Source organism: Macrobrachium rosenbergii, chromosome 4 (assembly GCF_040412425.1).
Source record: "Macrobrachium rosenbergii isolate ZJJX-2024 chromosome 4, ASM4041242v1, whole genome shotgun sequence".
Lineage (NCBI taxonomy): Eukaryota > Metazoa > Arthropoda > Malacostraca > Decapoda > Palaemonidae > Macrobrachium > Macrobrachium rosenbergii.
In genome coordinates, this window is record NC_089744.1 from 56,184,722 (window position 1) to 56,209,848 (window position 25,127).

Here is a 25,127-nt window from a genome sequence, read left to right on the forward strand (position 1 = left end):
AGTTGAGAAAGACTTAGACCGAGACGTAGCAAAAGACAAAATAGGAGTTACAATAGATTGAGTCAACATAACTGAGTTTTGACAGCTCGCTACAGGCATATTATCACTAACAATGTCTAATTTACCTTCTTACTCTTATCTGTGCAACCAATTTCAATACCATCCACTGAAGATGATGAGGTCGAAATATTATGCAATGATTCACATTTACCAAAGCATCCTTAGGTGAATGCGTTAAATGAGACAGACTGTGAAAAAGGAGAAGCAGGTATTAGAGATCACAGAACTCCATTGCCCAGAGAACCGACCCAGTTCCCTGGTAGCTGACTCTTTTGCAAAGTCCCACTATCATAGGGCAGTCCAAGGCTCGGGCTACGAGCAAGGGAGGGCACCAACACCTTACTTGTAATGGGAATGCAAAAAGGAACGAACACTATGGGGGGGATTCGGAATGGTTCCCTGTCATGAACTGTTAAACTTGTAACAGAACTTAAAATAATGTTAACATCCTGTTCTAACTTCTTGATATGCTCTTCCTGAACTGAAAGGGGAGCAGAAGGCGGAGCTAAAAAGGAAGTCTCAATACTAGCACTATCAAAATGCCTACTCTGAGCAGGGATAGCTACAGATGAAGGGACATTAGGTAGGGAAGAACTGCCAGGTTTAAGTCCTGACCTAACTAATTACTTTCGCAATCTATAAGCTTCCCTTCTTTTCCTATATTTGACAAATTTAAGCATAAAGTCCTCAGACCAATTCCTACATTCCTCACATCTAGTTTCGAGATCACACTCTGTACCCCTGCAGCCGGTACAAACTGAATGTTGATCAACTTCAAATTTTAACATCCTGCTTACACAAAAATCATTCCTAATAGCCTGATGTCATTGATTTTGCTTCCAGTGGAAGACATTCTAGGAAAATGAAATTACAATACCGTAAACAGGTGCAAAACAGCCAAACTTTACAGAATACCAACAATCGCCTATGTGCAATGGTGCCAAGGAGAATTCTGATAAGAGCTTAAAATGTTCAGACACACCTGGAGGAGAAACAGGTGAACTAAACAGTCTTCCAGGTCAGCCAAGCGATCTTCTTCTCTACAGTCTGAATGCCGACTTGCCTATCGCGCAGGAGATATAAGGTAATTTAAGTGGGTAAGGTTCATCCCAAATAAAATCATTTCTACTTGAGAGGGAGAGAGATCAACTTCACACATGATGCAGTATTTCTGTACCTGCTACTAAAGTTGCAGCAGTCACTACCATTTCTTTCTTATACATGAAACCCCCAAGTCTACTTGCTGACACTTTAATGGTAGACAACCTTAGCATATGAATCCACTTAACAAATAATCTAACAATTCAGTCTTTTCTTGCTAGCCTTCACTTCCTTTGGACTCTTGGTAGCACTTACAGCAGTATCATGAGTTTTATGCTTTTGATTCATGACTAAATTCAAAATTTTTAAGCTGTATCACACTAAAGATACAAGAAACAGAAAAACTACTGATCATTGGGTGAGATAAGCACCAAGTGAGACTGAGAACTGAGACAAAGCCAATGTAACTTATACAATCTTGAAAACCCAAAGATTCCAGTGCAACTGCTAGCCATTAGCCAAAATCCAAAGTCTGGAAAAAATTCATCAAAATATGACATTATTACCACCACCTTATCATCCATGATTCCTCCTGGATATGAGGCTAAACTGTATCCGGTTGCAAAGCTTTTGCTAAAGGACATAATGAGGTTACCTTGAATTGCTGCTACCTCCAGGTCACCCTTGGGCCAGGTGTAGTACCTGTAAGCCTCCCTTGCTAGGGTACAGCTCCACTGCCTTGTGGATAAACTTTTTAGTTAAAGGCTAAGGAGAAGGAAAACTCCCAATTTAAAACCCCTACTGCCTTGTATGGTCAACCTTTTTAGGTAAAGGCTAGGTCTATGGCTTATAACCATAGCATGGAAGAGAACTGGAGACCTCACCATGTATAACCTCCAAGAATAATCATGGCTACGTCACAAAGAAGATTACAGATGAACGGCGTCAGTGGGAACTATGTCAGAATGGATGATGTGGTTGTCTCGCCCGGTCAAACTAGTCATGTGGTGCAGGTGGCATTTGACCGTCATCAAGCTACTGCCTAAAAAAAGAAAAGAAAGAAATGTAATAACAACCCAAAGACAACAGAAAACAAGGAAAATAAGGATAGCTACTTGGAATGTTAGAACATTATATCAGGCTGGAAAGAAAATGAATGTAGAGAGAGAAATGGAAAGAATGAAGCTACAAATATTAGGGCTTAGTGAGGTTAGATGACCAGGAGTGGGATGTTCTCCAACTTTACAGGAGGAACCTTCATATACTCGGGAGGCCAGAGTGCTGAGAGAGGTGTTGGTGTGATGTTAGCCAAATCTGTGAAACCATGTTTGATAGGCTATTGGGCTGTATCTGACAGGATTTTGTTGGTGCGTATAAAAGCCACACCATTCAGTATATGCATAATATAAGTATATGCACCTACATCTGAACATGATGAAGAGGATGTTGATCAATTTTATCTAGAGTTAAATTGAGCAAGAGAGCAGTGCAAAGAGCATGAAGTAATTATGGTTATTGGTGACCTCAATGAGAAGGTGGGACAAGGAAGAACAGCGGATATTGTTGGGCCTTTTGGATTAGGTAGAAGAAATGAGAGAGGAAACAGATTTGTAGACTGGTGCTTAGAGAGAGAACAGATTATATCAAACACCTGGTTTAAGCACCACCCAAGATATCTCTGGACATGGAAAAGCCCTGGTGACAGAGTTAGAAACCAAATAGACTTTCTAACCATCAATAAAAGATTTAGGAACTCTGTCAAGCAAGTGAAAACCTAGGAGCCAATTGTAATAGTGACCATGTACCAGTTGAAAACAGAGGAAATGAAGAACCAATATAATATAATTGTAAGAAATAGATATGACTAGCTTAAGGAGGAAGACCCAGTGCTCCAACATCCTCAGCAAAAGTGGCAAAATATGGAAAATGCAATAAGAGAAGGTAATGAAATAATACCAACAACAGAAAGGAGAGCTCGGAGAGAATGGATGACAGAAGATATCTTGATAATGATGGATGAAAGAAGGCAACAGAAGGGTAAAAATGAAGATAGATATAGAACTCTGGATAGAACTATTAAGAGGGAATGCACAAGGGCAAAGGAGAAATGGATGGATGAGATTTGTGAGGAGGTAGAAGACTTGGATAAAAGGGATGAACGGACAAAGTATGATAAGGTGAAAGAAATTACTTTTAAAAAGAAGAGAAGTATCAGCACTGGTATCAAAAAAGCGGATGGAACCATAGTAATGGAGTCAAAAGAAATATTGGAAAGATGGACGGAATATATTGGAGAATTGTTTGATGATGATAGAATAGAACATCTAGACTTCAATGACAACGGAGAGGGACCAAGTATAATCAAATCAGAGGTAGAGGCATCTTTAAAACAAATGAAAAGCGATAAAGCAACAGGTGATGATGGAATAGCAGCAGAGATGTTGGTAGCTCTGGGAGAATACATCATTGATATATTAATGGAATTAGTGGAAGGAATATATGAAGATGGAGAGCCTACAACACAGATGTACGAATCAACATTTATCACAATGCCAAAAATACCAGGAACACTTGAGTGCAATAAACACCGGACTATCAGTATCATGAGTCAGACCACAAAATTAATATTAAGGATTGTTTTGAATAGAATAAGAAATAAGAAACCCCAGAGATTGGCAATGAACAGTGTGGTTTTATGAGAGATAAAGGGACAAGAAATGCAATTTTATTTTGAGAATGTTGATGGAGAGAGCAATAGAAGTGAAAAAAGATCTATATGTTTGTTTTGTTGACTATGAAAAGGCTTTTGATTGGGTCAGACGATCTAAAATTGATAAAGAATTTATATTGGAATCAAGAGGCATCAGTGAAAGTAGAAAATGATGAATCAGAGACTCGGCACATCAAGAGAGGTGTAAGACAGGATTGTGTGTTATCACCTCATCTCTTCAATTTATATAGTGAAATGATAATGAGAGATCTCAGAGATATGGAAGGAATTAAGGTTGGAGGAGTCAATAATAATAATATCAGATATGCTGATGATACAGCACTTGTTGCAGACTCTCATGATAAACTTCAAGCTTTAGTCAGTACTTTACACGAGTCAAGCAGAGAAAGAGGTCTGTCAATAAATATTAAGAAAACAGAAGTTATGGTTATCTCCAAAGATGAAATCCCCCCAAGAACAGATATAAGAATTAATGCTGAAACAGTTAAAAAAACCGATAGTTTTAATTATTTAGGATGCACTGTCACAAGTGATGGAAAATGCGAAAAAGAGATCAGGAAGAGAATATCCTTGGCAAAAGATGCATTTGGTAAGATAAAGAAACTAGTCACCAACTCAAAAATATCAATGAAACTTAGGAGAAGATTTGTGAAATGTTTTTGTTTGGTCTGTATTGTTGTATGGCTGTGAAACTTGGACCTTGAGGAAGGCAGATGAGGAGAGGTTACAGGCTGCAGAAATGTGGTTTTGGAGAAGGATGCTGAAAATATCATGGACAGAAAGGAAAACTAATGAGCAGGTATTAGAGAGAGTAGGCATTGAGAGAGAACTTTTGGCTTCAGTGAGAGGTAGACAAATGTGGTTTGTGGGTCACATAGTGAGAAGACAAGAACTAGAATATCTCTCTCACTAGTAAAATCAATGGGAGGAGGCCAAGAGGAAGACCTAGACAAAAATATATGGAAGGACTGGTGAGAATGACTGGAGGGAGAATGCCTGCAGCTCAGTTGCTGCAGAGAGTCGGAAATAGAGAGGAGTGGCGAGACATGATTGCCGACGTCCTTGGGGATATGGCACCTGGATGATGATGATGATCATCCATGAAGTACAATAATATTTACCCTGCTAACCTCATGGTAAAAATAAAAGTTACTCATATATGTCACACAGCCTTAAAAAGTCTAGAAAACCCAGAGTCCTCAACCTGCATAACCCAATAAAAATTCTTCTTACTCTCTCTTTTGCTCTTTAAAACAGTTCACTGAGGACTGCCTGTCACTAATACAAAACAAAATCAATATACCAACTATATTCACTGATGAAAGAATGAAATGACAAGACAGAAAGAGGATGGAGCTAACACACATCACTATACTATGGAAGCTTAGAGGTGAATGATCTTTATGACACAATGAGTGAAGAGGCTTCCTCTAGCAGTGGGATAGTCTGAGAGAATGACAACATTTATTTTACTTGACGTGCTATTTCATTTATGACCAACACAACACCATGGGTTACTATGTAAACAAAGTAAAAGGAGTGCACACTGTATGGTTGTACAAATACAAGTGAAATGCTTCAAGCCAATAAAAAGTAATGTTGGGTAACAATGTCATGCAAGATGACCTTTCCACCTAAAACATGCCCAGCTACAACATTAGACTGTATATCTTTATCTTCAAAAATAATACCTGCATCAATTCAACAGTCCTTTGACGCCGTGATGTCATTTCTGAGCTAGATTTCTTGTAAAATAAAACATAAGCTTCACATTTAGCAACAGTTTCTGGTGATACTTCTGTCACATACTGATCATCAAATTCATACCATCGACCATTACTCCAGTTTTGGCAGTATGCAGTGTAATGACCTCCTCCAGCAGTGCCATGATGGCATATTACAGCATACAAATCATAAATATTGACTTCAGACGAACAATCTGAAAGAGCAATAAATAATAATCAATTTACACAAAAGGAAAAGTTCATCTAGCATATTTCATACACTGTAACCCAAAGCTATACAGCACAATTGCAAGAAAAGCACCTTGATTTAATACGAAGCTCTAGAGCAACTGTCTGCAGCATTTCATCAAACACTGATATTCATTCAAAGATACTACATAACTTATTAGGCACTAATTATTTGCAAGGCTAAAAATAACTAAGTAGGGGATTTAATTTGTAAGTAATATAAAAAGCAAAATGTTATACCGGAGGGACTAAATTTTTATGTTAAAAGCCCTAATAAAAAAAGTTACCAATACTGTACATATCTAAAAAAACACAGATGATATGGTAGTAACCACACAACTACCTAATAAAAACTAAGCACAAAACTGACAAACAGAACACAGTTAATGGTATGCTTCTAGTTTTTGGTAATTAAAATCATCTAGTAAAAAGCTAAAGGGAATGGGCTCATAAAAATAAAGGATGTCTTATAAACCTTCTCAACCCCATCCCACCAAAATATGACACCAAACAGAAGAATTTACCTTTGTGAAGGAATGGCATCAAGTCTAAGCCATGCAGTGGAAAGGACACGTATTGGCTGATCTTAGAACTAAACATATACTCATGTCGAAACCTCTTCAGATGAATGATCAGCACCTCTGGCAGCTGGATAACCTTGGAGTATTTAACCCCGTTGCGTAATTTACAACACTTCTCGCAAGAGTACATGTTATCTCCCTTCAACTCATCGGCACTGAAGAAAGCAGCAAGACAGTGATGTAAAGACACAGCAGGTCCCCAAAGCCATGATCTCAACCACACCCACATCCACCACATCCATCTGAAATTACAATTTAGTATTTTCTTCAACCAATGGCTGGTCATTCATTAAATAAGAAAGCTGCATTTATAAATCATTAACAATAAACTGTATTTCCCACATCGAAGGCAACCTGACCTCAAAGACATAGTACATCAATTTTGACCTGCAAAATTTTCTGTAAAAAATGTTGCACCAATTTCTCATGTTGAAGGCTTTGTTTGGTGTGCTGTGTGCATTAGGCTGTATCAGTGCATACAAGTACCATGGCTTAGGTCAATACAGCATACTGATTATTGAAATGTTTCCAGTTCATTTACTTTAAAAAATACTTCATGTTTATTCAAATTCAAATAAATTGATTTTAATATTTGCATCCAATCATAATTTTCTTTGTTTTTATTATACTTTTGTATAATTACTATTGATACACTTCATTCACAGGTCATATACAGCGGGTCTGATTACTTTCTAGCAAAGATAACTTCCTCTACGGTTAGGACAGGCCTATGCAAAACATGACCTTCAGCCTCTAGGAAATAGAGTAATTGGACTATAATATACAGATAGCAAATATTTCAAAAGGAAGATACTCTGGCAACTCACCCATCTGTTGTAGCATCACATGATGCCTTTGCAAGATGAAGACTGCTACTACTACTCGAGTTACTTTGCTGTTGCAATTGTGAGACAGAGGAATGCTGTAATATGCTCAGCTGGTCACTGCTTGGAATTGGCAAACTAAGGTCCTGGAATGTTTCTTTTCTGGAGGAGATAGTATTACATGTCAGGCACTGCACAGAGCTAACAATTGTCCCATCAAATATATCTGATATGACACTCCGATAAGAGGGAGGCTTTTTTCTCCGTGCTGTATTGTTGACATTAGAGGCAGATAACTTTCCTGGTGGGGGAGATGTTGTTGAGGCTGAAAAAAAAGTATATTTGTAAGAATTAGCTGGAATACACAAATATTTGTAAGAATCATCTGGAATGAAAATCAAATGTAAGACTACCCATTGTGTTATTTCAAGCAAGCTTTAAGGATTTAGAAAGACACAAGCCTACAATATAGTGAGTAAAATAGGCTAACCAAACTTCTGGGTCAAACTTTTGGGTATTTACTTAATTCTTACATATGGAATCAAAACTGGAACAAGGAACACTTCAAGCTAGACAATGAAGTGGGAAGAAGGATATATGAAGAGTCAAAAGACTGAAAACAACATACTTGGAACCTGAGGGGACACAGTAAAAAAAACCTTCAATAAAAAAACCTTCAACACTGCCTACAGTGTGTCCTGTATCATTTTACACTGTCCTGTATCATTTTACATTTGTCACCACCACTAAATGATATACTGAAGAATTTTGCACTAGACATTAAAACCCATTGAAAAAATTCCATGACTGAAAAAAGTTGGTAACATTTGAGCATCAGCATCAACTCCAATGCTGCATCATACAAAGGATTTCTGTGAAATTCTGTCATTCAAGTCGTTCGTGTGCTTTATCTTCCACAAATTTTCACTCATCTCCAGCCTCCCTTCTCCTGGTTCTCATCCAAGTAGGTTTGGGTCTTCAAACTCTTTTGTCACCCACAGGAGCCCAGATGAAACTATCACATACAGTACTATTCTCTCACGGACTGTGCAAATGACATATCCATGCCACCTGCATCTCCCTTTCATCATTATATCATCAACAAATGGAAGACACTGCAGACCCACAATAAAATCTTGCCAAAGGAGGCTTCATCTTATCTAGACAGGCCTCAGTACTGGTATCATTCTCATCCCTCATTCAATGTTCCTTACCAAAGGCTAAATACCTAGTATGTTCTTAGAAATTTCATTCTGTCTCAAACATGACAATCTTTTCTGTTTTTCTTTCCTAATTAACTTTCTAGTAACTATTTGATGAACCAAGTTATGGTAGATATAATACCTCTAAAAGATGAGGTGAGTGATGACATGGAAGGTTTGCTGGAACCAAGACCACTTGTAGTACAAGAGGAAATAACTGGGGGAGAGGTGGTTGTTGATAAACCTCCTGCAGAGTCAGAATCTAACAGAGTAGTGTCAGATACTGCATCTGAGAATTCAGGGGTTTCATGGTCTGGTAGTAACAAGCTGCTGAAAAAAAAAAAAAACAATAATAAACCTTGATAATCAAAATATAAATTTTCATAATACAATTTATTATTTGGATACTTACCTACTATTAAAGTTAGCTTATATCTCCTTGCCGATGGGGGAGTCGGCATTCAAACAAAGGAAAAGATTGCTTGGTGTACTGGAAGACTATCTAGTTCACCTGTTCTCCACCAGGTATGTTTGAATGTTTTAGCTGTCAGAATTCTACTTGACAGCACACTAAGTGTGGGGAAGCTGGGTAGGGTCTACTTTAACAGTATCCAAACAAATTTTATTGGGAAAACATGACATTTTTATAAAATAAAGTTTTATATATACTTACCAAGTAATTGCATAGCTAACAATTTTTAATTACCGGCAGCTAAAACTTGAAAATTTACAGTAGCAATTCTTTTGTTTGTTCTGGTGTAAGTAACTAGCCCCGCCCACTTTTGGGGAAGAAGAGGAACAACATAGCAAGAATGCTCAATTTGTTTATGCTGTAATGTCCATGAGAGGGGAGGAGGGAGGGCTCCCACTCTGTAATTACTTGGTAAGTATATACGTATAAAACTTTATTTTATAAAAATGTCATTTTTGTGTAAGTAACTTACCAAGTAATTACACAGCTGATTCCCACACTGATAGGAGGTGGGATTCGTGGACTTATTCTACCTCAAGTATTAAAAGTAATAATTTGAGAATAGAAAGGAGTAGTTAACATCAATACAATGTTTATTGTTCCTTACCTGGTAAGAGAGCTGCTGGTGGTGCTCATCTTACTCTGTAGAGGTGTGGTGGTATAGCCAAGTGTCACCTGCCACATAAGTGGGGACCTTGCAGCGAAGGACTTCTCCGAACGCTAACAAAGTATAGAAAGTACGCCCCTGTCCTGGGAGCAGTACTGACACACAACACCAGATAACAATGCTGATACTTACACCAAAAGATTAAAAAAACACCATCACCCAACCATCAAAAGACCTGGAGGGTGTCCCAGTACAGAGCAGGCCCCCGCTCCCCTAAACTCAACACCAAGTTAAAAGGTAGAGTAAGGATGGGAGGAACGCTTCCTATACTTCCTTCCCCCACACTGTGCCAGCCACCAATAAAGGACCCAAGGTACTGCAATCATTAAAAACTGTTTCAACATCACATAGATAATGTGTTGAAATAATGACTCACATCTCCAATAAGTGGATTAGAGAATGGAAGCAAGAGAAAGATTATGCCTGAACGATAAGGATGTAGCCACGTCTCTAATCTCATGCGCTATTACCCTTAAAAAGGGAAGAAGCTCTTCTCCTACTTGTGAATGTGACTCGCAAATGAGATCTCTTAGAAAGAAAGAGAGGGCATTCTTCAAGAGAAGTTGTGAAGGGTTCTTCACTGAACACCAAGGGTGATCGGATGTACCTCTTATTTTGTCAGTCCTATGGAGGTAGCACTTGAAAGCCCTTACCGGACAAAGGAATCTTTCCTCATCTAATGAACCTACCACCTGAGATAGGTTCTTAATGCTAAAAGAACAAGGCCAAGGTTTGGCTAGATTTTTGTTTTTAGTGAGAAAGCCAAGAGTAAAGGAGCAAATCGCATTTCCATTAGAGAAACTGATTCTCCTATCCAGAGCTTGGATCTCACTTACTCTCTTGGCTGTAGCCAAGGATACTATGAATAAAGTCTTCCTAGTTAAGTTTCTCAGCGAAGCAGAATCAATAGCTTCAAAGGGTGGACCTGAAAGCCATTTAAGTACCACGTCCAGATTCCATGATACTTGCTGTAAATCTTTGCACTTCGTCGTAACAAATGATTTAATAAGTTCGGATAAATCTCAATCCGAGGAAATATCTAGGCCTCTATGCCTGAATACAGAGCCTAACATTGCCCTATAACCTTTGATAGTGGATGAGGACAAGCCTTTAGAAGTTCTCAGGAGCAACATAAAATTGGCAATCTCTGTTAAAGATGTCTTAGAAGAGGAAACATGATTTGCTTGGCACCAAGTGTGGAAAATAGTCCACTTGCTCTGGTAGACATTGGGTGAAGACTGTCTCCTGCATCTAGAGATAGCTTGTGCAGCTGCTCTAGAAAATCCCTTAGCTCTGAGGAGTTTCTTGATAGTTTGAATCCTGTCAGTGTTAGCATGGATAACCCCTGATGGAATCGCATGAGATGGGGTTGTCTGAGAAGCTTGTGTTTTTGAGGAAGAAGTCTTGGGAAATCGGACAGGAGACTTGAGGTCCAGAAATCATTCCCTTAGAGGCCATCATGAGACCTGAATTTGTTTATCACTTCCCTTACCATCCCAAAGGGAGAGAGTGCATACAGGCTCTTGTTGGACCAGCCCAACAGCATGGCATCCGTTGCCCATGCTGCGGGATCTAGGACTGGAGAACAATAAAGTAGAAGGCGGTGAGTTTTGGAGGTTGCAAAAAAGGTCTACTGTTGGCCTTCCCCATAGCTTCCACAGCTCTAAGCACACCAATGGATCCCACGTCCATTCCGTGGAAATCACCTGGTTGCTGAGACTCAGCTGGTCGTCTAGAACATTCATCTTGCCATGTACAAATCTCATTACCATCCTTGACTGATTTTGATTAGCCCAGAGAAGAAGGTCTTCTGCCGCCTCGCAAAGGGAGAAGGAGTTCCCACTTGCTTGCTCATGTAGGCCAGGGCAGTCTATTGTCCAAGTGCACTGCAATGGTCTTGTCTCGAACTTCTGAAGCGAAGGCTTGCAATCCTAGACTGATCACAGTCAGTTCTTTCAAGTTTATGTGACAATTTTCCTGTTCCATTGTCCACCCTCCGGAGACTTCCTTGAAAGTCCGAAGCATAGAGCTCGGAAATGAAAAATCTGGTTCCGAAAAACAAAGCGAAGGTACTTCCTCGAGTCTGGGTGTATGGGGACATGGAAGTACACATCTTGCATGTCTATGGAGACCATCCAGTCCCCTTGATGAAAGGATGCAAGAATTGAGCAGTTTGTCTCCAATCTGAATTTTGTCTTCCGTACAAAAACATTCAGTGCACTGACGTCCAGCACTGGTCTCCATCCTCCTGAAGACTTTGGAACCACAAAAAGGCGATTGTAATACCCCTCCAATTCTACATCTGTGACTTTCTCTTGCTCTTTTTTGAGGAAGAGCAGAAACCACCTCTGAGAGGGCCAAAAACCTTCTTGAGCCTTTCGAATATGCGGTTAAGACGATGGGTTTCTTGGCTAAGAGTGGATAATCTTTGAAGGAAATTAGGTATCCGCTCCTGAGGACCTCTATTACCCACCGTTCTGCTCCTCTCTTGCTCCATTCTTCCCAAATAAGAAGGAGCCTGGTGCCCACTGCTGCATGGAAAACTTTCTTCACTTTTTGGAAGAAGGTTTGGATGAAGACATTTTGATGGCCTTGGAGGAGAGGCGGATGTTAGCACGAGGCCTAGACTGAAATCTTTGCCTGATGACTCTAAAGGGCTGGTGCTGCACAGGAGAGGAAGACCTGGTATTGAAGAAGAAATTCTCTTGAGCATATTTAGAAGACTGGGTCAGGAGATCTTGACTTCTTTTGCAAGTCAGAAGTGATACCATTAACCACTGCCTGAGGGAAAAGGAAGTCACGCACTAGAGGAGAGGACAGAAGAGCCGATTTCTGTGCAGACGTGAACCCTTTGGATGTATAAGGGCACCAAAGCTCTCTCTTCTTTAAAATACCCATAGCATATGTTGAGATTAATTCCCATGAAGCGTCTCTAATTCCCGTCTATACAGGAAAGTATGCCCAGAAGATCCGAAGTTAAGTCTGTGGGAACAGAAGGAAAGTCCTGGATTTTCTTGGCCAGGGTACCCACTGCCCAATCCAAGAAACGGATGACTTCAAAGACTTTGAAAATGTTCTTCAACAGGTGATCAAGCTCAGCGGAAGAGAAGAGAACATCACTTTCACCACTGAAAAGGCAGACCTACATGAGGCTTCAATGAGCCCAGAGAAGTCGCCCTGGGAGGAGGCAGACACACCCTGCGAGGGAACTTCTCCGGTAGTGTAATACGAATACCTCCTTCTCAATAAGCACGAAGGAGGATAACAGAACACGGCCTTCCCTTGTTCTCTCTTGTCCGCTAACCAACACTCTACTTCACTCATGGCCTTCTTAGCTAAAGTAGAAAGCACCAATTTGGGGAGCTTGGAGGATTCAGACTGAAGATTACTCATCTGAAAAGTCAAAGCCGGAGAAGAAGGAGCCACTGGAGAGAAGAAGTTGGAAAAGGAGCGAAGTAGGAAGCACAAAAGGGCTGAATATGCTGTGGTAGGAGTATCCTCTTCCTGATCTTGAGCTTCCTCCTTGGCTGACAAGACTGGAGACAGAGGAGCATCAACCACGCTTGATGGAGGCTGAAGTTTCAAAAAGCTCAAAATGTCATTTAGGCACTGCTGAAAGGGAGCCAGAGTCAGGTCTAACACCACTGGCACTGCAGAGGAAAAAGCTGTTGTCATACAATGAGAAGAAGGATGATCAATTATCGTTGGCCGACTGGGAGCAACTGGGCACTCGGGAGCTTCTGAAAGCTCAGAGGGTACAGAGCGCTCGGGAGCCAATTGGCGCTACTGGAGGTTCTGAGGTCGATGGAAGCTCTGGCGCCAAAGGGTTCCAGTGCCAATGGACGCTCCGGCGCCAACTGGGGGTTGGCCGCTACTGCTGAAATCACTACATCGCAAGAAGAGGAGTGTCTAGATGCGACAGTGGGAGCTGGAGGACGCTCTAACAAAGAAGTGAGCTCAGAAGCAGCGGACAGCTCAGGCACTAATGGGTCCGCCAACAAAATATATCTGCGTTTGGATCAATCAGAATCCGACACACGACATTTGAGGGGTGAAACTTCTGGTGAGAAACGCTCTGGACTGTCCAAAAAACTACAAGAGGGAACAGCCTCTTTTGTTTTCTTACAAGGCACCTGAGGGGTACTAGACACATTCACTGCAGACCTCTTGAGCAGTCTAGACTCATCCTTGAAGCGCCACTGTCGCCTGCACTTGGGACTCGATGCTATGGAACTGGAAGAAAGACAGTGCATATCCGAGAAAATGCCTTTCCAATGGCGTTTTGTTGACACCTGGGAATCTGCAACAGGTGCGACTGAGGGGCCAACTGCCCATGGGCAAACCCCACCAACCTCCCTTGGGCCTCCGGTATGACTTCTCCCAGGTGTGGGGAGTATGTCAGGGACCTTTGCCTAGGAGAGTCGGCGGGACAGACAGCCAGCTCCTCGACTAACACTTCACTATGAGCACTGCATTCATGGTTCATGATTTGACAAACTGAATCACCCAACCAAAATACAGAATGCATTAATAATTCAAACTTCCGATCAAATTTTGCTTCAAGAGTGGCAACGGCATTGGGGTCAGAAGTAAGAGAGCTGGCAATGGGAACAGGTTGTATAGTTGAAGGACTGGGGTAAGGAGACATAATAGAAATTACAGAAACATCAGATCAAGATTTAGAAGAATGCTGACTAGCTAAAGACTTGTCACTCCCAGCATTAGCTCTCCTAGTTCTGTCTTTTTTTAAATTTGGAAAGGTGAGAAGTTAAAATCTTCCACTGTCTAGGGTCCCAGTCAACACATTCAGCACAGGTAAGATCTATAGAGCACACTTGGCCCCTGTAACTAGCACAAACAGAACATAAGTCGTATTTGGCAGAAGTCAATCTCGTATTGCAGCCTTTGCTGCAATACTGAGTGCTCAGTGTACTTGCATCAGACATTGTCAAAGTAAGCGACAACTAAGTCCAAACAAGTTAAAATTCAGTAAACTGTCCCATTTAAGTCAACCAGATTAAATAAATGCCGAAAGGAAATCAAAAGAATCCAAAATACTTCACTGATACTTCTGGGAAAATAACTAGCAAAGCCTACGAAAATCCAAATTTAATCCGTTGCTCTCAACCTTTGTCAGAAGCAAATAAATTGAGCCTTCTTGCTATGTTGTTCCTCTTCTTCCCCGAAAGTGGGCATGGCTAGCTACTTACACCAAAACAAACAAAAGAATCACTACTGCTAATTTCAAATTTTATCTGCCGGTTATTAGAAATCGTTAGCTATGTAATTACTTAGTAAGTTTCTTACATAAAATTATATTTTTTGGATGAATCTTACCTATTGTTAAAGATAGCCGATTCCCACATTGAGAAAAAAGATGGTGGGTAGTGCAGTTAGACAAATTCCACTCAGCCAAGCGAGCTAAGAGCTTCTTGTATGAAACCCAAAACATCCTTACCTGTTCTGGAATCCTTCCTGGATAATACTACCACCAGAAGGTGGATTCCATTCAGGGTGCAAGGCTCTCATGTATGTGTGTGCAGCCAAGGGCAGCCTTGCAGAGAAAACAGTTTCATCTTTAGCCAGAATGAAAAGAAGCAGCGTGATGGGACCCCTGTGCCTGGGTTCGATAAAAAAACGACAGTCCACTACAAATAAATACCTATGATACAAATGTACGCTCCTGTACAACAAATGTACCTTCATGCTCCCCAGACAACATACACCCAGGATTAAAATAGAGCCTAAAAGATTGCTCTTTATTTCGGTTCAAGAAAAGACTTCACCTGCTACTACTAGCGGGCTAAGGGCTTCACAATCTTCGAACTCGATTTCTACACCTTGAAGATACTGAGCAGCAAAACCAAACTGCACTTCGACTGTGCCACATTAATTACATCCTCAAGTGATGAATTCTTCAAAAAACTAAATGACGTAGCAACCGCTCTCACACATTGAATATTTACCTTCAATAAAGGTAAGAGATCTGGATTTAGTTTTTCAAGCGCTAGTCTTATTAAATGCTTAACAAAAAAAGACATCACATTCTTAGATAATGGAGTGTTAAGTTTTCTAACCCCACAAAATAAATGGTAAACGCTGCCCCTTACAGGCTCAACCTATCTAAATAGATTTTAATTGCTTCAAAGAAGCAAATTCTAAAGGATCAAACACATCTGCAGATACAAATTTTAAAACTACATCGAAGTTCCATGAAAGAGATTGATACTGAACTCTGGGGACTTCAAACTCAAACAATCTCAGCACCTCCTTAAAGTCTGGATCATTAGAAATATCCAACTGCACATGATGCAGAACTGAGGATAGCATGGATCTATACCCTTGAATAGCAGCTACAGAAAGATTCTTACATATCCAAGAAATCAAAATAACTTGATGTTTTTGTCTATAGAGATACAGGGGCTGGAAATCCCTCTAGAATGACACCAGGAGCAGTACACAAACCACTGCCTCTGATACAAGGTCAGGGTTGTTGCTGTCTTAATATAAGGATAGATTTCCAAGATACTTTATGAAACTCCCTTGCTTGGAGGAGACAGTCAAGTCTCTCCAAGTGTTTAAGTGTAGCATGAGGAAGCTTCGGTGGAACAGCATGGAACTAGGTTGTCTGAGTAGATCCTTCCTTAACCCCTTCGCCACCGGGACGTACACATGTACATGTAGATTGAAGAGATAAACAGATTACATCTGAATGCCAAGGATGTAGCCACCGCTCTTATTTCATGAGCCTTGACCTTACATAAAGGCAGTAAATCGTCCTGAACCCCCAAATGTGATTCCGAAATCACAGACCTTAAATAGTGTCAATGCATTCTTGGACAATGGACAGCTGGGGTCTTTCACGGAACACCAAGGTTGAGGGGGAACCTCTAAGACTTTTGGTTTTTTCTACGTACACTCGTAAGGCTCTTACAGGACAGAGGACTCTCTCTTGATCTGATGGGCCCAGTACTTCAGACAGGCTCTTGATTGAAAAGGAATGTGGCCAAGGGTTACAGTAAACCCCCACATTTGCAGGGGATGTGTACCACACCCCTCCCCACCCCACGAATAGCTAGAACCAGCAAATACTTAGAACCCTTTTAAAAACACTTTATTTTGATAGTTCAACCATACAAAAAACTAAAAATGCTTAAACAGGTATTATCCTACTTACGATGGGGTTAGGTTCCAAAAATACCCATCGTTTGTTGAAAAAACATTTCTCGAATATATTTATTGTAATATAGTGGCCGTTATGCAGGTTCTTTAACATACTCAGGACGGGCTGTATGACTGACCAGATGCAACAAACAAAGGGGGAAAACAACAAAAACAATAAAATGAGCTTAAAATTAATTTATTTACAATATTTACAAGTGAGTCAGGTCTGGCAAAAGATAAAACCATAAGTACAATAAAGGTCAAAAGGCAGCACTAAACAAAATCAAGTTAAACAATTAACTTTATAAACAAAAAGTAGCTTTAAACAAAGAGGCAAAATAAACAACAGCAGGCAGAAAAAAAAAAAAAAACCAAACATACGCCCCTCCATCGGGTCACCAAGACAGCCCTCAGCTGTACAATTGGACAAGACCCCACAAACCAGAATAGCCCGATGGAGACGTCAGGACAGCCTCACGCTGTCATCAAAGATGAGCAGCTCGTGGTCACACGACTCTCATGGTCACACTCCACCTCACGACGTGGTAGGGTTCAATTTGTTGCTCAAAAAACCAACGCCGACTGAAAACTGCCTGCTGCTGCTGCCACTGCCGCTACTCTCGCTGCCCTACCAGACCCGACTGAAGCAAGAAAAACGGCAGCTCACTGCGAAACATCAAAAAAAAAAAAAACTTGAAGGAGGCAGCAATCCACAAAAGATAAACGGCGGGAACCAGCAGTTCCCGAGAACCATCACTTAACGTGACACCTCCCGATAAAAGAAAAAAAAAAGATTATTTTTTTTTACCAGTCCTCAATGTCAGAACAACCCCGCAGCCAAAACAGAGCCATCCTAAAACGGTCGCCATTGTAACGATAACCGAGTGGGCCGTTATGCAGGTTCTTTAACATACTCAGGACGGGGCTGTCATGACTGACGGCAGATGCAACAAACAAAGGATTAAAAAACAACAAAACAATAAAATGAGCTTAAAATTAATTTATTTACAAATTTACAAGTGAGTCAGGTCTGGCAAAAGATAAAAACCATAAGTACAATAAAGGTCAAAAGGCAGCACTAAACTTTTTCAAGTTAAACAATTAACTTTATAAACAAAAAGTAGTTTTAAACAAAGAGGCAAAAATAAACAACAGCAGGCAGAAAAAAAAAACCAAACATACGTCCTCCATCGGGTCACCAAGACAGCCCTCAGCTGCACAACAGGGACAAGACCCCACAAACCAGAATACCCCGATCTCTCAGGACATCACGCTTCATCAAAGATGATAGCTCGTGGTCACACGTTATTTTTCATGGTTACTCCACCTCTACGACGTGTTTTAACCCGGCAGGCGCCTCAATTTGCTGCTCAAAAACTCGACCAACGCCGACTCCAAAATTGCCTGCTGCTGCTGCCACTGCCGCTGGGCGCTGCCCTACCAGACCCGACTGAAGCAAGAAAACGGCAGCTTTTTTAAACATCAAAAAACAAAAAACTTGAAGGTAAGGAGGCAGCAATCCACAAAATCTGGGAACCAGCAGTTCCCGCAGAACCATCACTTAACGTGACACCTATCCAGCTGTTAAGGTATTTTGTTTCATATATGGTAGCCACCCAGACTACTATACAGTACACTCTATACATACACGGTATAGTAATTATTAATATCAGCTAATTCAGGAGGGTCATGCAGTGACTTATGATATTTCAATACAAAGAGAAATTGAATAACATACAAGAATTAGCTTAGCCTACGCTATGGTATATTGTATACATATACGGTAGTGTAGCCTACATTATACTGTACAGGCAGTCCCCAGTTATTGGTGGGGGTTCTGTTACCAACAGCGTGATGATAACCGAAAATCGCCGCTAACCGAAAATCAGCGATAATAGCACTGATCCATGGTTATTGGCGCCGATAACCGGTGATCAGCGCCGATAACTGGTTATCAGCAACGATAACCAGGAATCAGTGTTGAAAATCCAGTCATCGTCGTCGCTAGACAAGCGTCATAAAACCGGATCGCCGATAACCGAGGCTGCCGATAACTGGGGACTGTCTGTACTCCATATTCACATACCGTATTATACAAACATCAACATAACGAATATGCATCTTTTCCATGGATCTTTTAAAATGTTATGCCTTAATTCACTGTATCCAATAATATTGTATGTATTCTTATATTGCTTTTGTATTATATATTGCGATCACAGCGATCAATGTTTTGGTTTGGAAATCATTTACGCTGTGTTTATTTCGCTGTGTTAACTCAGTTCAGAGCGCTTTTCTTCCTTCTAGTTAGCGTAAATGAATCTCTAGATACTTTATTTATATGGAGCAAGGTTATTTTTCGTTATACTGTACGGAGTGTTTTTAACCCTTAAACGCCTGTTGGACGTTTTAAACGTCGTCCAAAATTGTCTGTCGAAAGTGGGCGTTGAAAATCGACTGAAAATGCTTTTTTTAAATATTCGCGGAAAAATAATTGTAGGCCTAGTTTGCGGAAGATTTCAAATTCGGTGGATGCTAGGAGTTCACGGATCCAGCTGTTGTTTTGTTTCTGAGCGTCACCCAGACGCGCGCATGCATAATTTCCCCATCTCGCATCAGAGAGCATCAGAGCAGCACCTGCGGGAGCGATATTTTGACGCAGACGTGTTTTGTTGAACTTTGCAGTGTTATACGTGCTGCAACAGAACGTTTGCAGAGATGTCACTTTCAGGACCGTGAAAGGCCCATATGCCTGTCGGAAGTGAGCGTGTGAGGCGAAGTTTTAGACTGGGATGCTGGAGAAGGACCCAGCATCCAAAGTGAATTTTAACATTCGGTCAAATTTGACTCGACCGAAATGATCGAAAAATGCATCCGTAAGCCATAATTATTACATTCGAGTAACAATCAATCATTTACCTTCATTTTGTAACAAACGGAAAGTCTCTAGCACAATATTTAGAATTTTGGTGAATTTTTGAAAAAAATTTTCCTCCACTCCCGCACGCCTTGATGAACTCCGCTGAAAATCCTGTCATTTCTTGCGTCAGCTTGCCGTAATTTTTTTTCGCCATTTCATATTATTCGTTACATAAAGTGTTATACATCAAAATGTGTGCAATTTCATGTAGAATACAACAAAAATATATCATTCCTTTAGCTCTTCACAGTGTTTTAATATTTACATCGAAATCACGATAACTGACAAAATTTTAACATTCGGTCAACTTTGATTCGACCGAAATGATAGAAAAACACATCCGTAAGCCATAATTATTACATTCAAGTAACAATCAATCATTTACCTTCATTTTGCAACAAACGGAAAGTCTCTAGCACAATATTTAGAATTTTGGTGAATTTTTGAAAAAAAATTTTCCTCCGCTCCGCTCACGCGAACTCCGCTGAAAATCCTGTCATTTCTTGCGTCAGCTTGCCGTAATTTTTTCGTCGTTTCATATTATTTGTTACATAAAGTGTTATACATCAAAATGTGCGCAGTTTCATGTAGAATACAACAAAAAATATGTCATTCCTTTAGCTCTTCACAGGTTTTTAATATTTTCGCCGAAATCACGATAACTGACAAAATTTTAACATTCGGTCAACTTTGACTCGACCGAAATGATCGAAAAACGCATCCGTAAGCCATAATTATTACATTCGAGTAACAATCAATCATTTACCTTCATTTTGCAACAAACGGAAAGTCTCTAGCACAATAGGTAGATTTTTGGTGAATTTTGAAAAAAATTTTCCTTCGCTCACATGGCTGGACTCCGCTGAAAATCCTAGCATTTCTTGCGTCAGCTTGCCGTAATTTTTTCGCCGTTTCATATTATTCGTTACATAAAGTGTTATACATCAAAATGCGCGCAATTTCATGTAGAATACAACAAAAAATATATCATTCCTTTAGCTCTTCACAGTTTTTTATATTTACATCGAAATAACGATAAATAGAAAAAAATCAACCTTCGGTCAACTTTAACTCGATCGAAATGGTTCAAAAATGCAATTGTAAGCTAAAAACTTACAGCCTAGTAATATTCAATCAATTTCCTTCATTTTGGCACAATTGGAAAGTCTCTAGCACAATAGTTTGATTTTTGGTGAATTTTTGAAAAAACTTTTTTTTTACGTCCGTGCGTTATTTAATTCATGCATCATTTTGTGATAATATTTTCTCTGTGTTGCTTTAATCGTTTTACAATCTGTTATATACCAAAATCATCGCAATTTAGTGTACAATACAACTAAAAAAATTAACTCATTAGCTTCAACCGTTTTCCTTACAGCGATTTGTATACAATTATATACATTTTTTTTTCGCTGTCATATATTCCAATATTTATATATGATAATGATATTTTTTTTTTATTTCTGATGGCTGCATACTAAACTTCAGGCAATGAGAAAAAAAAGGGGCCAAAAATGAACTCTTAATCTTGAAAACTAAGCGTGCTGTGATTTTTGAAAAAACTTTTTTCCGCGGGCGCTACCTCTCGGAGGCCGCCGGCATACGGGAGATGTTTTTGAAAATAGGGCTTCGGCATTAAATGGTTAAGTTGAAATATAACTTAAATACGTCTTCTTGTGAAATTAATCTAGCTATTTTTTTCGTTAAGAGAAGACATTGGCCATTTGTTTCGTGTAAGAAAAATATAGATTCTGTTCGCTATTTTCACTTGATTTTGTCATAATACGAGCTTTACGTATTTACCGTTTATCGGCATAAAAACAGCAGTACAAGCAGTCCCCAGTTATCAGCAGGGGTTTCGTTCTGAGGGTGTGATGATAACCGAAAATCGGCGATTTTCACGCTTTTTCAGCGAATTTCGGGGCTTATCGGTGCCAAAAAGCACCGATTTTCAGTTATTGGTGCCTCTGTTAGGTATGTATCAGCGCCAATACCCAATTATCGGTGCCGATAAGCAGAAATCGGCACTTTTCAGCACCGAAAATTGCCGATTTTCGTCGCTAGACAAGCACCGTAAAACCGGATCACCGTTAACCAAGCCTGCCATTAACCAGGGACTGCCTGTAATGTGTTCTTTCATGCCCAGTAGTTTTGATTAAAATACTTTCTCTCCAATTTTAATTATCATCGACTTTCATCCATGTTGCCGATGCATGACAATTTATAGTCATTAGCAGCTTGAACATTGTTTTCTAAGCTTCAGCTACAACTTGCAGCTTAAATTTAGCAGTATATTTCCTTGCTGATCTTTTCTCCATACCGAATAAGGGTATAATGTAAAAATATATCAGTCCTATTCTAATTAACGTCATTTGTACTATAACCTATGGTAACTGTGTATTACCGTACGATGATTGAAATACAAGCAAAAGGGCTGTTGTTATCAGATTCGGTGATAAACAAAACAACAGGTTCTCAGTCAGTTGTTTATGCGTGTACGCATTTACGCAAGAGTATAACATTACTAACAATACTTTTATCATTCTGTGTTACTTTTTTAACTAGAAGATGGGATAAAGAGTTGGAGGAAAAGAAGCTGGTCTATTGTAATTTGACCTCTCTCACTGCCTGTACACTGCTGCCTGTGCCCGCGCAAAATTTTAAAATATTTAAAAAATATTATCGTATCAGTATTAATTGCTTACCCCACGGCAAAATAGAATTATCGTAAGGTGAAATATCGTAACTTGAGCACTACCTGAGTACAGTAAACTCCCCGTATTCGAGGGGGATGTGTACCGCAACCCCACCCCCCCCCACGAACTGCTAAAATCTGCAAATACTTAAAACCCCCCTAAAAACACTCAGAACTGCCTATTTTGATAGTTTAAACACAAAAAAACCCTCTAAAAATGCTTATACCCGAGTATTTTAATAGTTTTATCACAAAAAGTGCATTTAGTCATGAAAATGAGATGAAAATACAGTAATTAGTGAACATTTCTCAGTGAAAGACCGTGAATGGGCAGATTTTCAGGCGAATAATGCGTATATATGTTCCATAGAGAAATCCGCGAATAGGTGAGTCTGCGAACTGTGAGACCGCGAATACTGTATTCAGGTCCTCATTCTTGGCCAAGAAACCCAAAATCAGCGAGTATACAGCGTTACTCTGAGTGAAGCCTACTCTTTTATCAATAGCATGTAGCTCACTAGCTCTTCTAACCGTAGATAAGACCATCAAGAATAGTGTCTTCTACTTTAGATTCCTAAGCGAGGATGATTCTAAAGGTTCAAACGACGGTCCTGATAGCCATTTAAGGACAATGTCCAAGTTCCAAGCGACTTCTGAATGTTTTTCTTGCTCACTAGTACTAAAAAACTTTATCAAGTTGCCGATGTCTTGATTCGAAGACAGGTCAACTCCTCTATGTTTGAATACGGAATTCAACATTGCCCTGTAACCCTTGATGGTAGATGCTGCTAGCCCCTTTGAGGTTCTATGATATAACATAAAATCTGCGATCTGGGCTACATATGTCTGAGGAGAGGAGATATTCTGCTCTCACGACCACTTCCAAAAGACTGTCAATTTGGCTTGGTAGACTGCAGCAGAAGATTGTCACCTACAACTAGCAATAGAATCTGCAGCCTTCCTTGAAAATCCTTTTGCCCGACAAGCTCCCTGACAGTCTGAAGCTTGTCAGAGCGAGATTGGATAACCCTATATGGAATCTGCGAAAATGTGGCTGTCTGAGAAGATTTCTCTTCTGAGGAAGTGGTCTTTGGAAATCTGCTAGCAGGCTTAGGAGATCTGGAAACCACTCCTTGTGCGGCCAAAAGGGGACGACTAGGGTAACTGACACGTTGCTGTGAGTGCTGAACTTCTTGGATACCTCCCTTACCATGCTGAAGGGAGGGAAGGCATATACGTCAAGATCTGACCAACCCTGCAGCATGGCATCTGTCGCCCATGCCTGAGAATCTGGAGCAGGGGAACAATACAGAGGAAGACAATGGTTCCTCAACGCCGCAAACAAGTCTATCGACGACATTCCCCACAGCTTCCACAGGTTGGTGCACACCTGTGGATTGAGTGTCCACCCTGTCGGTAGAACCTGCTTGCCACAACTCAATTCGTCTGCCAGGATGTTCATTTTCCCCTGGAAAAGTTAAGTATACCTTAGTTTTACCAGACCACTGAGCTGATTAACAGCTCTCCTAGGGCTGGCCCAAAGGATTAGACTTATTTTACGTGGCTAAGAACCAATTGGTTACTTAGCAACGGGACCTACAGCTTATTGCGGAATCCGAACCACATTATAGCGAGAAATGAATTTCTATCACCAGAAATAAATTCCTCTAACTCTTCATCCATCGTGTGACAGTCTGAGGAAGCGGGTCACAACTCGGGGTCTCGTTGCTTAGTGCCCACATAAGAAAATCCTTGGTCACTTCGAAGAATGAAAAAGAATGTGTCCCTCCTTGGTTCTTGATGTAAGCCAGGGCAGTCATGCTGTCCGAACGGACCACCACTGTCTTGTTGAAAATCTGCGTTGCAAAATACTGAAGTACTTGATGAAATGCCTTTAATTCTTTTACACTGATGTGGAGGTTCCTTTCGGTTGGAGACCATGTTCCTGCAACCTTCATGCCGTTGAGAAGAGCCCCCAACCCATATCCGAGCATCTGAGTATAACATCAGGTCAGGGCTCACTGGTGACTGAGACTTCTCTGTCGCAAATCTGTCCTTCACCAGCCACCACTGAAGGTCCTCTTTGATTTCAGGGGTGATGTTGAAGACACATGAGTCTGGGAACAACTTCCTTTGCCATTTGGTCTTGAGGTAAAACTGCAGCACTCTTGTGTGCAACCTGCCCAATGGAACAAACTTCTTGATGGCAGAGAAGGTTCCCAGAAGACTCATCCATGCGTTGGCTGAGCAGGAAGGGCGAGACATGAAGTCTCTGACTTTTCTGAGACTATTCTGAATCCTTTGTTGGGATGAAAAGCCTGAAAACTCAGAGTCTATCACTATCCCCAAAAATAGAATACTGTAGACTGAGTCACGACTAGCTGAGACTTCTTGAAATTTATTAATAGTCCTAGATCTTGAGCAAGTGGGAGTGTCTTCTGAAGGTCCTCTCTGCACTGAGATCTCGAGGGGGAGTGTAGGAGCCAGTCGTCGAGGTACATAGAGGTGTTTATCCAGTAAGATGTAACCATTTCGCCCGGGGGGCGAGTACTCAAGTAAAAACTTGAGGGCCCGTGGAGAGGCCAAAGCACAGTGCCTGAAACTGGAAGACTCTGTTCTGGAACACGAACCTCAGATACTTCTTGGAATCCAGGTGAACTGGAACGTGGAAGTATGCATCCTGCATGTTGATCGTGACCATCCAGTCTCCCTGGTGGATGGCTGCCAAGACCGACTGGCTCGTTTCCATTCTGAACTTCATTGTTTGAACGAAGAAGTTCAGGGCACTGACGTCCAG

At 40.5% G+C, this 25,127-nt stretch overlaps 1 protein-coding gene across 1 annotated transcript in view; it reads right to left on the reverse strand.

Annotated features, from left to right (window-relative positions):
• The window catches only part of LOC136837765 (ubiquitin carboxyl-terminal hydrolase 20-like), a 134,915-nt gene that overhangs the window by 27,090 nt on the left and 82,698 nt on the right, over nt 1-25,127 (reverse strand). The window contains exons 9-12 of the mRNA XM_067102689.1: nt 8,555-8,742; nt 7,214-7,535; nt 6,330-6,628; nt 5,524-5,771 (exon numbers count right to left, since the gene is read on the reverse strand). Of these exons, the coding sequence (XP_066958790.1) occupies nt 5,524-5,771; nt 6,330-6,628; nt 7,214-7,535; nt 8,555-8,742 (1,057 nt within the window). The remainder of the gene's footprint in view (nt 1-5,523; nt 5,772-6,329; nt 6,629-7,213; nt 7,536-8,554; nt 8,743-25,127) is intronic.